The sequence below is a fragment of the Kwoniella bestiolae genome, chromosome 1, assembly GCF_000512585.2.
Source record: "Kwoniella bestiolae CBS 10118 chromosome 1, complete sequence".
Taxonomy (NCBI): domain Eukaryota; kingdom Fungi; phylum Basidiomycota; class Tremellomycetes; order Tremellales; family Cryptococcaceae; genus Kwoniella; species Kwoniella bestiolae.
Genome location: NC_089241.1, coordinates 449080 through 464301, shown reverse-complemented (window position 1 = coordinate 464301; position 15222 = coordinate 449080). Strand labels below are relative to the sequence as shown.

The window sequence follows — 15222 nt, the reverse complement described above, 5'->3', positions numbered from 1 at the left end:
GAAAGTTGTTGCTAGATTACGTGCGGGGATGGGTTTCACTACAAGATATTGATGGACTATTTCAACTTGGTATATGGTTATGATAAAGTTGATATAAATTAGAGTTAGGAATGAATGTATTGTATAAGATGCTGATATGGTATCACTGCTAAGATCTGAAAGGGAGGCTACGGTATCACAGGAAATGAGAATGGATAATCTAAAATTATCTCATGGAAACTTCGATTCAGCGGGGCGGACCTATCAGGCGAACAGACACATCGTATTAGCTGATAAGCTTGGGAAGTCAACCAAGGAGAATCACACCTTACATTATTCTACTCTAATGTAGAGGATAAGGCTAGTCTCTGACCGCTGAGATAGGTACCGGTTCCTCCCTCACCGCCGAAACAGGTTGATAGATGATGGGTCGATCCGCTTCGGGAGGTACTGCCGCGACTCTATCATAGTTTGAGAATCGCACCGAATTCGTTCTTCGTTTTCGAGATTGGGTTCTGACTGGCTGGGTGGATGACTATCCGATAGTCAATCAGCAAGCTTCCTTCACATGACTCTGGTCAATCTTACTTACCCCGCCATCCGGTTCCACATGACCATCCTCGACCTGATCTCGGTTCGGGGCATCCCTATGAACCAAGATCGATGGCGGTCCAATCCTCGGTGTCCCATCGTCATTAAATCTGAATCTAGGTAGAAGATCGATATTCGCTGCCACTTCCGCGAGTACATCCAATTTGGTAGACTGAGGGGTGATTCCCATGATGGTCGTCCAGTATCCTGCGGTTCCCCTTGGATGATTGTTCGTGTTTTCTTGTTCGGTAAGGGCTACGTCTGCCAAGAGATGAAGAGCACTGGTGTCCTCTCGTTGAGGGTGAGGATTGTATGTGGTATGGTGTCCGATTGGGATTGGTGTGGCTGAAACTGCGGTGGGAGTGGGTCGATCCCAATATTTGTATGGGGGTAGTTGAGTAGGCTGAAGTACGTGCGTTGTCTGTTCCAAGGGTTGAGTACTGCCGCCTGGACTGGTAACGCTGAGAGAGGGGATGGTGACAGACTGATATCTTCCTCCGCCTATGCCTTTACCTCTCGCTCTTCCTCGTGCCTCACCTCTACCTCTCGTACTGCCAGCAGTAGCAGTTCTACCTCCCCTGCCACTCCCTCTCCCTCGCCTTCTACTTGCTGTTCTCCCTCTCGCTCTAGTGGCATCTGGAGGAGGTCTGGCATCGGGATCATCAAACCTTGTAGTGTGAAGGTCGAATCGAGGAACGATTATTGGTACTTTCAAGTGAGGGTCTGGTTTCGCCTTGGTATGGTTGTAGGTAGCCTGGGTTTGGAAACCATGGGCTAGCCTTGGATCTAGATCCGAGCTTGAAGAGGCGTGATATTGTGCTATGTCCTGATCTCGTGTTGGGATGATAGCATTTTGTTCGGGCTGGTTCAGTGGACTCGTATGAGGTGGGAGGGGACTCGGAACTGAGTCTGGAGAGAGAATGACGCTGCTGGGATTGTACTTAGGGAGAGTTTCATGTGGCACCGTTTCATCTGGGAGGACTTGGGATTCTTGAATTGTTGATGGGATTGGTGGATTATATATCTCGATCCGGGAGGTGCTAGGTGTCCTATCGTCACGCGGAGAATCTCCGCACTGTTCGATATGTTCAAGCTCGTGCCCTCGAGGGCGATAGATCGTGACCTTCCAAGCAGAAGAGTTGCGTGACGGAGATCCAAGGAATTCATCCACAGTGACATCATCCACCTTGATCGATGCCCCCTCATCTTCCATGATAGCTTGAATCTGTGGCTCCTCGGCATAAACGTCGTTTCTCATCTTATTCTCTTCAATCACGTCCTCATGCGCCTCGGGCTCTTCTCGGCCCTCTTGAAGTATCAGCTCATTCGCACGATTGCCATCCTCCCGCTCGACTGAAGTATCTCTGGGTCTCAACTGACCATAGCCTATCGATCTCTTCCCTTCCGATATCTTGAGAAGGGGCGGATGATTCTCCTTATCTTCGTCTTGATCCTTGGACCCATCTTCCTGCTCTTCCCAAATCACACCCCCCATATCGACATCTTCCTCCTTATGATCCAGACCGCCAAAATCCTCAACCTCTTCAACGTTAACTTCCAACCTCCCTTCACCCACATCTACTCGCTCATCACCCTCAAGCTCACTTTCCTCAGGTAAGTACGGTGGAGGCGTCCCAGCCAAATCCCGCTCTTCGAACTCGTAATTCACCTTGAATCCTTTCCATTCATCTTCACCTACATGCTCCTCCTCCAGTCGAAACCCAGGGGGATGAAATGGTATCTCATCATCTCCAGGCGAAGGTGCCCTTCTATCCCAATTTTCATCCTCTTCTACCTCCTGAGCATGACTTGTGTGGGTGTCGTAACATTCAATCTCACCATCCCCGGAAACACTCTGATCACTCCTTATTGAAGAGAGATCAGTCCCTTCTTCCGCCCATTTGAACGGATCGGCTCCTCTCTCTTGTGCTTCGATGGGACTAGACACAACCTCTTCTGGAGATCTTTCTTGAGATTTAAGGTGTGATTCCATTTCCTCCAAGAGGGCAAAATCGGATGAAGTGAAGGATCGACAATCGAAAGATCTCGACTCGGACTGCGGTCGGGAATGGGTGGAGGGATTTTGTCGGTCTCCTTCTTGAATGGGTGAGGGGTCCGCGGAAGGTCTGATGAGTGGTGTTACCTCGATCTGAGGTGATATCCACCCACTAGAACTGTCTACAGAGTTATGGGTTTGTGGATCTTTCTTCTCTTCAGCTCGAGCGGAATACACTACATTTGATGAGTTGTCCGTAATGTTTTCGGTCTTCTCATCTTCCACGTCTCTTGCCAAAGAGGACGGGGGAATATCATCATTCATCTCTTCAGAAAGGTGATCTTCCTCCATCTTCTTGATTCCTTTCGCCACCCGCTTAACCGAAGTAGAAAATCGGACAACCCGCTGTTTAGTAGGCCGAAAACTAGTTGACGAATCAACATTGGAAGAAGGGGATGAGGTATCCGATACAATTTCAACTCCCTTATCCGGGGAAATATCAGGATCTTCAAACACCTTCCTGCTTCTCTTGACATCAGTTCGACCTCGGGCCTTGAGATTAGAGGCTTTACCAGCGAGAGCGGGAACAGTGGTTGATCGAGTAAAATTCCTGACCTTGATTTTCTCCTCTTCCTTCTTGATCTGGATGGTAGGCTTGACCTCGATTCGTTCAGCTTCAGCTTGACTTCGTTGTAATGCCATCCTTACGGACTGCCTGGTAGCTTGTCTTCGTTCTTCTGGCTTGGGCTTGGGCTCTGACCTTTTATTCTTACTTTTGAAGATTACCCCGACCTCGGAAGGTTCGCTATGACGACGCGTATCGTCCGATTTAGAAGGAGTATCGTCGATATCGCAGACAGAAGCTATACCAGCCATGATCTCGGTGTTACTCTGCTTCGGTGTAAGTTTCTTCCTGCCGTAAGGATGGGACGAGGAAGAGGGTTGATGGCTTGTTTGTGATCGAGTGCGAGGTCTGATACCGCTATCGCTCAGACCAGCTCTTGTCTGGGATCGGCGAAGGGGGGCCATCTTGATTGAGTGAGCGGGAATGGGTGAGTGCAAGGTACAAAATGTCAGATCGGTCAGATGATAGGGGATTCGTCAGTGCGAGGAAGACTGGGGTATTCAGTCACGATAGGCAAGATAGAAATGAGGGGATTGGTCACGAGGAACAGGAGATGACAAATACAGCACAATAAACAAGGATATCTTATCAAGGTTGGAGAAGATGCAACATAGAAGATGGTGATGAAAAAAAGAAAGGAAGAAGAAGAAAAGGAGAAGAAGTGGAGTAAATAGAACATGTGTGATACAGAAGAACAACGACAAGTCAGCGATGACTTACCAGGTCTGTGCGAAGGGGTCTGTGCCACCCACCCATCTGTCGAGGCGAACTGCCACACGCCGTTGATACTGAAGCTTGACATAGGAATTAATACCTGCTCGTACATTCGTAGCTGTGATGTCGCCTGCTTATCTGCATTAAGGCGTACGATATATGCAAAAGGTTCCCATGATAAAGGATGATTCATCACCTTGCAGATTCTGAAAGACACGGTTTAATGATCACTCGAGGGACAGTTGTGTACTGTATGTACAATAGGAAAACAAATGTTCTTGACAAGATCTCAACTCTTACAAATACGTATTATAAACTTCTTTTCTTTTTGCACTTCTCCTGATAACAACACTGACACCCGACTTTCCAGATAACCCATAGATTTTGGTTTTTTTGCGGCTCATAATCTGACTCGGTTTGAAACAGTTCGATAATTCAGTTGACACCTCCCGAAGGGTTCTTCCAAGGTCTATTAACGCTAAATCCATACGGAACGTCCTCTAGCCCGTCGATAGGCGGTCTAATCCTATTGGAGTGATCTCTATTCGCGGTTGACATACTCTCAATAGGCGATAGATGGGGATGGTTGAGAGCGTACGAATCTGGCTCGGAAGTAGCCGAATTATGTTCGACCTGGATTACGATAAGAATAACCAGCACAATATTAGCGAAAGGATTCATAAAGACCAAGCGGACAGAGCTATAAATATGCTCACTCTCACCTTGACCATCGGACCTCCCACCGAGACTTGACTTCCATTCCCATACTCCGACTCCGATTTCATCTCATATTCGCCATTTCTTCCTTCTTCCGCTTTTCTCGAAGAGGTAGGATTAGAGGGATAACTGAAGGTGTTGAAACTCTTTCCGACACCGCTGGACCCGTGCCCTGAGGAGGACAGTAATGATACCCCACCCTCGACTTTTAGCTTGTTATCTAATATACCTCGGATGGCTTGTCTGCCGATCAAAGCTGAGAGGACGGAATGGAAGTATAGGCAGGGGATACAGGTGATGAGGAATTTACGCCAGTCGGCTATTGTATGATCACCCGAAGGTCAATGAGAATTCGGATAAAAGCGTATGATTATATATAGTTAACTTACAGGTCGGGGAACCAGCAACTTGTTCGGCGCTCTCGAGGATGACGAGTAAGACTACAGGTGGTAACCTAGATGAAATTATGTTTTAGTACATTCTTTTGTATTGAACATGGGAGAACTCACATGGACTCGTACATCAAGGCAAACAACTTGTGAAGTAATCTAGGCTCGTTGTGGAATACCGAATCTTTTGATCGTAGTAATAGGACGGTTACTATCGATGATCGATTTTACGAATTTAGTGAAAGTTCGGTTTCTAAATTTGAATGAAGCAGACGGAAGCGGGAGAATGCACTCACAAGCCACACAAAGAAGGGCGTCTATAGCCAATGTGAGTGCACCCCAGACTCTGGATGCTTTGATGTAATCGTCGAAGAATGGTTCCAGTTTCGGCAAGTTCTCCATCTCTAGTGTGGGCATATAATATCCTTTACCCACACAGCTGAGGTCAATCAAGCGGGGAAGGTGAATTTTGGTTCTGGTTTATCTTATATTACTAAGGCGATCACTCACACTAAAGCAGATGTTAGTGGTCCTAGGAGACCGAGGACGATCGGTGGGATGAGCCACCATCTACTTTTGGCCATCTAATTTACGATGCAGATTAGCTCAGTTCAGTGCCTGTTGACTATGGTGTCCAAGGAAGGGAACTCACCCTATACAGCCTGAAGGAGTAATACAGTCCAGCGGAGAAGTTGAAGAAAGCCCCAGTGAGGAGGACGGTTTGATCTACCATGAAGAGGAATCGGTAGATGCTGTGGAACTTGGTAGAAGCAAAGTAAACGAGTTCGTAGCTCTGTCGGGTAGGAGCCAGTGAGTCAGTTTTATATTCGGAGCAACGGTAAGAGATGGGCGCATTTACCTGAGCACATGTCAAACCGAGGCAGACACTGCGATTCAAGTATGGTAAGCATGATCCCCTTTTAGCGAATAGTGAACAATACTGTTGTAGACTTACACTGTCGCCGAACAGCCAAGACCGACGAAAAACATGTAGATGGGATTATCTTTCTTCTGGAAGTATTCGAAGTACTGGAACGTCTTGGTGACGATTGAGCTGACAATGAGAGACTGAAGCACCAGGGCGAAGATGTTCCACCACTGCTCACATACATCGTCAACATCGACAACTAGATAGTACGTGGAGGACATACCGTTGTTCGTTCAGGGGTCGAGCTGAGAGAACCCCAAAGCATCTGATCGAAATCGATCTGATAACCGCCCATCCCTCCTCCAGCTCCTCCAGCGGAGGGATCATATCCTGTGCTATTACCTGGTGAGGACATTTTATGATAAACTTATCTCACTTTCGTCGTGTATGTCGAGGTATAGGAGTGATGAGTGGTGAGTACGGAAGTGTTTGAAGTTGTGGAGAGAGAAGAAATTTGGGTGAGTGGGGATGAGATTGGGTCTTGCGCTCCTTATATACATATCCTTCGAATGTACTTTACCAATCCAGGATATGGGATATCTCCTGATGATATCCTTCAATCGCTCATCTTCCCAAAATTGGAGCTAATCTCTATCGCCTTTTTGAGGAAGGATGCAATTGATTTTGTCATTCGAAAATTCGCCTGTCATCGCTCAAAGGGATGATCGATCGATAGATCAAAGTTTGATTGTGTGCAAAGGGGGTGCTCGAGTACCATCAGCCTCAGATGATTCTTTCGTCAAGTATCAGAAGATAGGAAACAACACAATCTCGATACATGGGGAATGCGGATATCCTGATCGATAAGCCTGTTTGTCCAAATTGCATACAAGACACAACACATACAGTTGTTTGTGTTGATTGTGTACCTATGAGGCATGTATGTGTGTATTCAACAAATTATCATGTGTTTCCAAACATTACAAAGGAACGAGATCAGATCGTCACGTTGTGTGTCGGTACATCCCCTTGAGAAGCATCTTTTTGTCATTGCCCTTGAGCTATGTTGTCCTCGTCCTTCGGCTTTTTGCGCGAACAACGCCAACGCCAACGCCACTGATGGAAGGAAGAGGTCGATGCCGTATCAGTTTGGGACTAGACTTGGCCAAGATAGTGATAGTGGAGTGGGAAGACGCTTGGTTGATGTTTAAAGGGAAACCTGATTGTGATCCGGTGTGACATACATCAGATTGCTCAGTAGCAGTACGGATCACCTGTCCTTCCGATTATATTAATATAGCGTATGAATGTTTGTTCATACATTTTGTCCCCTTGCCACTACCGTGGGACTTTCCCATGCTAACGTAGTCCCGTAGGAGTTTGTGATGACATGCCAACTAGGCCTAACATGTGATTGCTTTTACGATTACGATTGCGCTGTTCCTGATCGCCGTCAACGCCGGTGTGAGCTGATTAGGGGATCAAGGTGGAAGAGGTTCGAGCGTTCAACTGAGGGTCAATTAGAGCCCGGATGCAAGTCCGATCAATTGCTTGTTCATGGTGTAGACAGCATCAAACATCTGAGGTGACCTTGATGGACGATTCGATGATGAACGAGTATCATATCATGGCTGGTGTCATGCTTTTAGTAACGACGGCTTTGGAACATCGGATTCCGAGTCTGCAAGCGATGAACAGGTATTATCCGGTTTATGTTCGAAACCTCAGCAGCTGATCCTAGAGATATCCGTCTTCTTCCTTTCAACGGAAAGCAGTTAGCGATAGGTTGGCAATATGATGTGATCTCTATTGAGTCGAGTATCTTCACACTTCCTTTGCCAGGCTCACTTCCTGATCATATCAACGGCGATATCTCGGAACTCGCTCTAAAACTCTAAGAAAGGATCTGCAGGCTCATTAGAAGTCCCGTGTATCTGGAACGTTTCTTGACTGTCGAACGTTGTCGAGACGCTGTACTCGTAATGATGACGGCATTGCGTCGAGTGGTGAGTGAGATATTTTGGGTCGTTATGCGCTGACCTCAACACCACAAGACTGACACAACATAGATATAGAACGACTGGATCTATCGTCAATCCAGCATGATTAAGCATCTGGTTGTTAGAGAGATAAACGCGTTATAGCATAGCGTACCTGGCTACATTTGTTTACAGCTTCTACAAGATACTCCAAACTCTTTGCTCTTCCACCTTTGTCTCGACCACCTTCAACATGATCCGCCCGAGATTTAACACTCAGCGAAGACTCTCAAGTAGGCATGCCAATGTACGTGTACGTCCCCAGATAGTTGCGTAGTTACGCCGAGAGTCAAATCTCCCACCAAGAAATTATACACGTCTTCCCATCCACGTTTTCATGATTTCTCTTTTACATTTCTACTTGATTAATAACAAATAGCGAAAAAAAGCGAAACGACCGAGGAATAAGTACAACAAGCAGTTGACTTTGATCGAAAAGCTGATACTTGATTGTGTGCAATTTCAACTGCCTCCAACCCTCTTTCTTCACTGCTAGTGCCCGAAGTCGGACATCGACCGGTTATAGCCGTGCTTAGCAGCACTTGACTCACTTATCTCCTCCACAACAACAACATTACTCATCCCTACTATTGCAATTTCTTGGGTCAGTATAATCACTTCCGTGCATCATTCCAATCGAGGGTACAGGGTGCAACAACACAGTCTGGATCACAAGAAGCAAGACTCGGGAACCAGAAGATATATATCTGATCAAATCAGGAATAGAATTGATCATCTGTGGAAGGGATCCAAACTGATTTCCAAGTGTAAGCTATTTTTCACTACTTCATTTTCACACATGGTCTCAACGCCTTGCCTTGACTAATGATGAGCACACACCCATCAACATACCTTGTATACCTTTGACTGACTCTTGATCGAGGTAGATAGCAACGCCATCGTGTTCAACATTCACATCAACCCCCACTTACATCATATCACGCATCACAACGATACACATATATATATATATAGCCCCGACGACATCTTGGAAACGACACCACACATATATCTTACTGCAATACTACCATGGGAAGTACGATGAAGCCACCGCCATTACCTTTACCGAAGAATGCCAACGGTGAAGCAGCAGGAGTAGGACCGGGACCGACTAGATCAGTCAGCGGAGGAGTCAAGCAGGTGAATGGGAATAAGGGCGAGAAAGAGAAGACAGGAAGACAGAGTTTCAGCTGTGCAGAATGTAGGAGGTGAGTGTTTCGTACAGCTTGTTTCGACACATGCATCTCTCCCACTTCTTCCCATGTAATCATCTCCCTTGGCTGACAAATATATTGCTTTGCTTTTCTTGCAGACTCAAGTTGAAATGCTCGAGAGAATGGCCATGTACCTCATGTAAGTCCCCTTCTCATCCTCCACCCTTCCTTTGACACTTGGAAGAGAAGGACGGCCATTTGCGAGTTTCGTATTGACGTGCTGATTCGACTCGATCTATTCGGAATACTCTCTTTCTTCCAGGTGAGAAACGAGGTTGTGCACAGATATGTCCAAATGGAGAAATGCGTACTGGGAAAGGAAAGAGGTATGTCATCAATTTTTTGGTTCAAGGCTCTGATCAGAATGGTAGCTGATAGATGTCATCGGGATAGATTGATTCTTGCTGATACAGCAGAGGTAAGTGTTTGTCCAACCACTACGAAGCGGCAACTTACACTTGCGTTGTAGCTACATCAACGTATATCGCTACTTGAAGTAGCTCTCGCTCAATCCCACGCCAAGCAAAGTTCAACTCCCCATCCCCTCCTCGAGTCACCTTACCTTTTCTCCCCCAGAGATAGTTCCGCTAGACCTTATCCTCGCCCATCGATCAAGCAGGAAGGGGGGACTACGTCACCCTTATCTCCGGGAGAAGATGATCTGGTCCAGGGTGCATTTGGGACATTGACAATAGGAGAAGAAGGACAAGCAAAGTTCGTTGGCAGTTTCGCAGGTAGTGAATATCTCAGAGAAGGCGATGAGTCCGATGAAGAGGGTGGAAGTCCCATGATCACTTCGAATGTCCAGCTTGGAGCTCCGACGAATAACGGTCAAACCAGACAAAATCAACAACCTCCTTTGGTCACTCCGCCTGCTACAGCTAGTGGGGAATGGAACCAACCTCCTCAGAACATATATCAAGATGATAGTCTCGGGTTACACTCTAGTTTGTTTGCTGGTGGAGATGTTCAATTTAGCTTGGACAAGCTGAGGATGGAATTGCCAGATTATGAGCTGGAGGGAAGAGCGCTGGTGGAAAGTTACTGGGAGAATGTCAATTGGCAGTGAGTCATATCACCCTCTTTATCACCTCTTTTTGTTCGATTGGACATCAGTGATTGATCGAGATGTCGAGCTAGGTATCAACCTCTCCCTAAAGCTATGTTTGAGCACGATCACATCATGAACGCCTATGACACCGAAACTCAGCCAAATCCCCATAAGATGGCCTGTGTTTTCCTTGTCATGGCGATAGGTACGATGTTCGATCTCAACAGACCGCCTTGTAAGTGTTGCAACCCCTCAATGACTGAGGTACGCTAACGAATCTTCATAGTCCACCCTCGGGGTGAGCAGTTGTTCCGTTTTGGAAGATCTTGCATTAGCATTGTGGGATTGGAACATGCTAGTCCAGCTACTGTGCAAGCTTTACACTTGATGGGAACGTACATTCTGAATGATAAGCGTGAGTGGTCGCACTTCTTGTGAAACGTTTAGCATTAGCTGACAATGAAATTAGGAGGAAACGGTGGGGAAGTGTTCTGGCCAATCCTTGGAACCGCTGTTAAGGTCGCTCAGAGTGTAAGTGATCGCTCTTAATGATAGCAATCCATCGGCGTAAGCTAAATGATCATTCCACAGCTTGGTCTACATAGAGATGGCTCACATTTCGGATTATCGCCATATGAGATTGAGGAGAGACGTCAGGTATGGTGGGAGGTAGTGGTGAGTATAGCAGAAACAAATCAGCGGAAGGTAAAAGAGCTGATCAGAACTGCAATTTTTAGACGTATGATAGGTTACAAGCGTTATGTTTTGGTCGGTAAGTGTCATCCACCTCATATTGACTTGGAGTATCGCTAAGCTTTGATCCAGACCTTGCGCGACCAGTGACAGGTGGTCAGACACGAAGATACCGCAAGCCACGGATCTGATAGGTGATGAGGATGGTTGTGAGTATTCGAGTCTCGTTAAAAAGTATATGTGCTAATGTGCTCCATCTAGTTCACCGTGCTAAAGTACGTTGTTACAAATGACCAACAGGACTTCGCTGATGATACAGAATAGTATACATTGATTACAATGATGGAAAGGGTTATCGACGTGGTAAGTCGGTCGAATTAGTTCAGCGAAGGAGGGAGACTTACACTGAGCTGTCCATGTAGCAAACACAAGCTAGCGCAGTTTCCACTAATGCTGTAATGCAGCTTGATTCGGAGCTAAGGGAGTGTGAGTAAACTTAGAAGTTGGGTGGTGCATGCTGACCAAATGACAGTCAAGAAGAACCTGCCCGAACATCTTCTCCCCAACGTGGCCATCCAGGATCTCCCGCTTGATCGTAATGTAGATCCTCATTTGGTGATACATCGTCTTGGTATCAGGCTACAAGTTGCTCAGATGCGTCTTTTGCTTAATCGCCCTCTTTTCGCACGAGCATTGAAGGACAATCCGGAAGATCCATCTCGATCCAAACTTGGCCCAAGCTTCATTGCGCTGTTCGAAAGCGCTCAAGAGATTGTGCAACTTGTCAAGACACTGGTGATATACCATCCTTCTTTGGTTGCTAGATGGTGGTTCTTCTGGTTCCATGCCTTCTCGAGTGCTGTCTGCTTGTGGGTGCCCTCGTATCAAGGCGATGAAAAAGAACGACATACAGCTAACGCCCTACGTATATAGAGCCGCCATCGTCATCCGAGCACCGACTTGCGCTTTCGCCAGTCCCTCCTTTCACGGTATGTCGATCGTCTGTGACATCTCCGCCGCCGCTCGTGAGGGATGTCGAGCAAAGAAAGGTCTTCCGATCCTACTTCGACTTCGTAAACGAGCACATCAAGCATTGGCGGCAGCTACAAGGTCCAAAGCTCGGGGATCTGGGGATGCTTCAGCTGAAGAAGATGATTTAAGTCATCTACATGGTTCCGTCAAGCTCAGGCGGGTGCAAGCTCCTGCACATAAACGGACTGTATCTAGTCCCAACACCAACGTTGCTATCAGTGGAGTGAATGGAGACACTACGCCCTCTCCTCAATCTGGTACTTCGGTAGCTACCTCTGCGACCCTAGCTGAACCAGGGATGTACGAGGGGATTGTGCCTACTTTCCCAAGTGATAACGGCTCTCTACCAACGTATCCGATCACCCAGCCTCTGCAGACTTCCACAACTTGGATATCCGATGATCCGATCAATCAATATATCAACTCGAGCATCAGTCCGCCCACTACGATGTCGTCGTTCAATGGGAACGGTATCGTCGGTATTGAGCCGATATATAACCAAAATCAAGCACAAGGACAAGGTCAAGGTCAATCGCCTACAATGATATATCCCATTCAATCTGGCTCAGTGGGATCTATGGGTTCGGGTATCGGAAACGGAGGTCCAAGTCCCGATTTCGTCGATATGGACATGTCCATGGCACTGGGAATGGGATTACCGATGAATAATGCTATGGGGATGGGCATGGGTATGAACACGGAACAATCGCAGATGTTCAACAACCACAATAACAGTAATAATGGTGTATATCATGATGGAAATACGAATGGGAATGGGAATCAATTGCAGGGTAATGGGAATATCATGTTTGGTTCGGAGGGCGAATCGATGTTTGGGTTTAATTTTGAGGAATTTGTCAATCAGATGGGTGCTGGGTAATGTGGGTGTGAAGTGCTGGATCCAGGATAGGGGTTTCGCTGCAGGATGGATTGAAGTGGGAAACACGTATGGGACATACAGCAAACAGGTGTATTTGTATTATCGATTATCGATCTGGGTTTGGTCGTCAGGATTTGTATTTTACGACTTTCGTTTGTCCAGCTGAATTTCCATCCCATTTTTGGTGTCATTTGTTTCTCGGGCTGTTAGTTGTATATACTGCTTCTTTCGCTCATTGCTAACCAGGACTCTTTGATATCGTATCTTGTGTTCCCGTCTTCTTGCTAAAGACACTTATGCATATTGTAGTATCTGTGCAATGTTTAATTGAACATCAATACATACTTGCGAGCCAGCAAGGAAGATGTGGACAACCTCCACTCAGTATCGCCCATAAACCTATTTACTCCTCCCCTTATGAGCAAATCACCCACCCTCTCTCATCAAACTGCCGTTGACTGACTGACCTATAAATCCCAAAATTTCCCTTCCATTCCTTTCCTCTTCTCTTTTCTTTCTTTAGAATCAAATTGTATTACGATCCCGTTATTGTGGCTCCATTGGTCTCAAACTACCTAACCAGTAAAGCTCTACAAGAGGATCTAGACGGAGTCTATTGACATCAAGACAAGGTTGTCTAGCCTGCGCATCGTTTTTGAGGTGGTGTAGTTGGCCTGAATCTTGCCTATATCTTTGTATCTATCTATGAAATTTTGTATGATATGCATTGTTGACGTCTGAATATGGTTGCACTTGATATATCTGCTTGCTCTGGGATTGAACGTTGAGCAGCGTCAATTGAGAGTCCGCTTGCATGTGTTATAATCGATAGCAGGAGTAACGAGTGATGTGAAGTTTGGATTTTTGGGTTTAATCGAGAATGGATATCGTCATTTTCGAGATATCTTTTACTTCACTCTTTCAATCTTTACACCTAACATATCTTCTTCCCCATATTCTTCCCTCATATTATCTTGACTCTACATCCGGTTCAGTTAGGTCGACTTCGCACCATGGCAACAGCGTTTGATCGTAGGCGAATCCCTGCCCCTGAGGTATCAGTCCCTCCGATATATGAAGATTCTCCCGAAGCTGGACCCTCGACGAGGACGAGGAGAGTGGATCGAGCGATTGATGAGGCCAGGCCTATATGTGGGTGTCTGCGCCTGCTTACACTTCATCCTCACACTTTCCAATCTGACAGCTTTCATCCGTCACCATCGGAAGAGGGTTCCAAGCTGATCAAAGACCTTGGTTCGTTCATCCAGTCCTCAAGACGGGTCTGATTTCCCAGGCTAATGGGAGTGGGTATATCGAATCGGGAGGTGTGAAGATAGCATGTTCAGTGTGAGTGGTCATCTCCCGCCAGTTCCATGTCTCAATCTCTTCCAGTCTCAGACTTAACGTAGCTGCTGAGCATCGTCCAGAAGTTGAAGCTGATCAAAATTGTATGATTCTCAATAAGTTATGGCCCCCGACCGAAAGCACCTCCTTATACACCTCAGGGAACACTGAATCTAGAAGTCAAGTTCGCACCTTTTGCCTCTGATCCACGTAGAGCACCATTACGAGTGAGTTATGTGCTACATCTAGATCTCCCCTCACCTCACCATCACCCTCATTCCCTCTTAAACCAACCTTTTCAGCCCACTATCATACACAGCTAATACTCGCATATGACATGACACAGGATACAGAACCCATATCCCTCTCCCAGCTACTCACCCAATCCCTCCTCCCAACTATCCAACTCCACCTCCTCCCCAAATCATCCATCGACATCTACCTCCTAGTCCTAGAAAGCGACACACCCACCAACGTCCTCTCCGCGGGTCTGACGGTCGCCTCCGCAGCAATAGCAGACGCGGGCATAGCGATGTACGCTCTGGGTACTGGCTCGGTTATTGCTCATTCGTCGGCTGAAGGATTATTGTTGGATCCAGAGGAAGGGGAGGAGGGGGAGGCAGAAGGGATATTGACGTTGGGGAGTATGCCTGCGCTGGGGAAGGTTACGGGGCTGGTGTTGGAAGGTGAAGTAGGGGTTGATCAGGCTGTTGAGGTGAGTTGACATCCTGTCTTCACCATACAATACAATACAATAATCGAGCTTCTTTTGTCGACATGTCTGACAATGTTGGAGGATGAAACCAATCAGGTGGAAAAAGCAATGTAGCGGTGCTTGAGCTGATTGAATTTGAATTGCTACATTATAGATGATCGAAAAAGCCATATCGGCCTCTAGAGATACGCACACAGTCCTCGCTCAATCTCTGATAGAAGGTGCACAAGAACGAGGGATAGGTGGGGAGGCTGAGTAGGAGTACATCTGGACTTCCTCATTCCTATCTTAGGACTTAAATATGACATACTGAAAGGTGCTTCTTTAGGATTATTAGGCTTTACTATAACAAACCCTTGTGTCTAGACGTTGGCT

At 46.6% G+C, this 15222-nt stretch overlaps 4 protein-coding genes across 4 annotated transcripts; 2 read left to right on the top strand and 2 right to left on the bottom strand.

Annotated features, from left to right (window-relative positions):
* Positions 1-340: 340 nt before the first annotated feature.
* I302_100171 (uncharacterized protein) lies at positions 341-3595 on the bottom strand (the record flags this gene model as incomplete). Its single annotated transcript, XM_019190194.1, has 2 exons — positions 341-514; positions 572-3595. 2 exons carry the CDS (start codon positions 3593-3595, stop codon positions 341-343), a joined length of 3198 nt encoding a protein of 1065 aa, XP_019046942.1.
* A 745-nt stretch (positions 3596-4340) lies between these two features.
* On the bottom strand, positions 4341-6294 carry I302_100170 (uncharacterized protein; the record flags this gene model as incomplete). Its single annotated transcript, XM_019190193.1, has 10 exons — positions 4341-4538; positions 4622-4941; positions 5012-5076; positions 5132-5222; positions 5308-5450; positions 5522-5595; positions 5664-5804; positions 5871-5898; positions 5967-6109; positions 6163-6294. 10 exons carry the CDS (start codon positions 6292-6294, stop codon positions 4341-4343), a joined length of 1335 nt encoding a protein of 444 aa, XP_019046941.1.
* Positions 6295-8947: 2653 nt separating this feature from the next.
* Positions 8948-12788, top strand: I302_100169 (uncharacterized protein; the record flags this gene model as incomplete). Its single annotated transcript, XM_019190192.1, has 16 exons — positions 8948-9126; positions 9231-9271; positions 9395-9458; positions 9526-9550; positions 9602-10197; positions 10273-10418; positions 10470-10598; positions 10653-10714; positions 10775-10858; positions 10921-10955; positions 11009-11085; positions 11138-11151; positions 11201-11239; positions 11299-11362; positions 11409-11745; positions 11810-12788. The coding sequence occupies 16 exons, from the start codon at positions 8948-8950 to the stop codon at positions 12786-12788; spliced, it is 2871 nt and encodes a 956-aa protein (XP_019046940.1).
* Positions 12789-13801: 1013 nt separating this feature from the next.
* I302_100168 (uncharacterized protein) lies at positions 13802-15106 on the top strand (the record flags this gene model as incomplete). The annotated part of the gene is made up of 5 exons (XM_019190191.1): positions 13802-13940; positions 14057-14135; positions 14254-14359; positions 14479-14847; positions 15002-15106. The coding sequence occupies 5 exons, from the start codon at positions 13802-13804 to the stop codon at positions 15104-15106; spliced, it is 798 nt and encodes a 265-aa protein (XP_019046939.1).
* Positions 15107-15222: the final 116 nt, after the last annotated feature.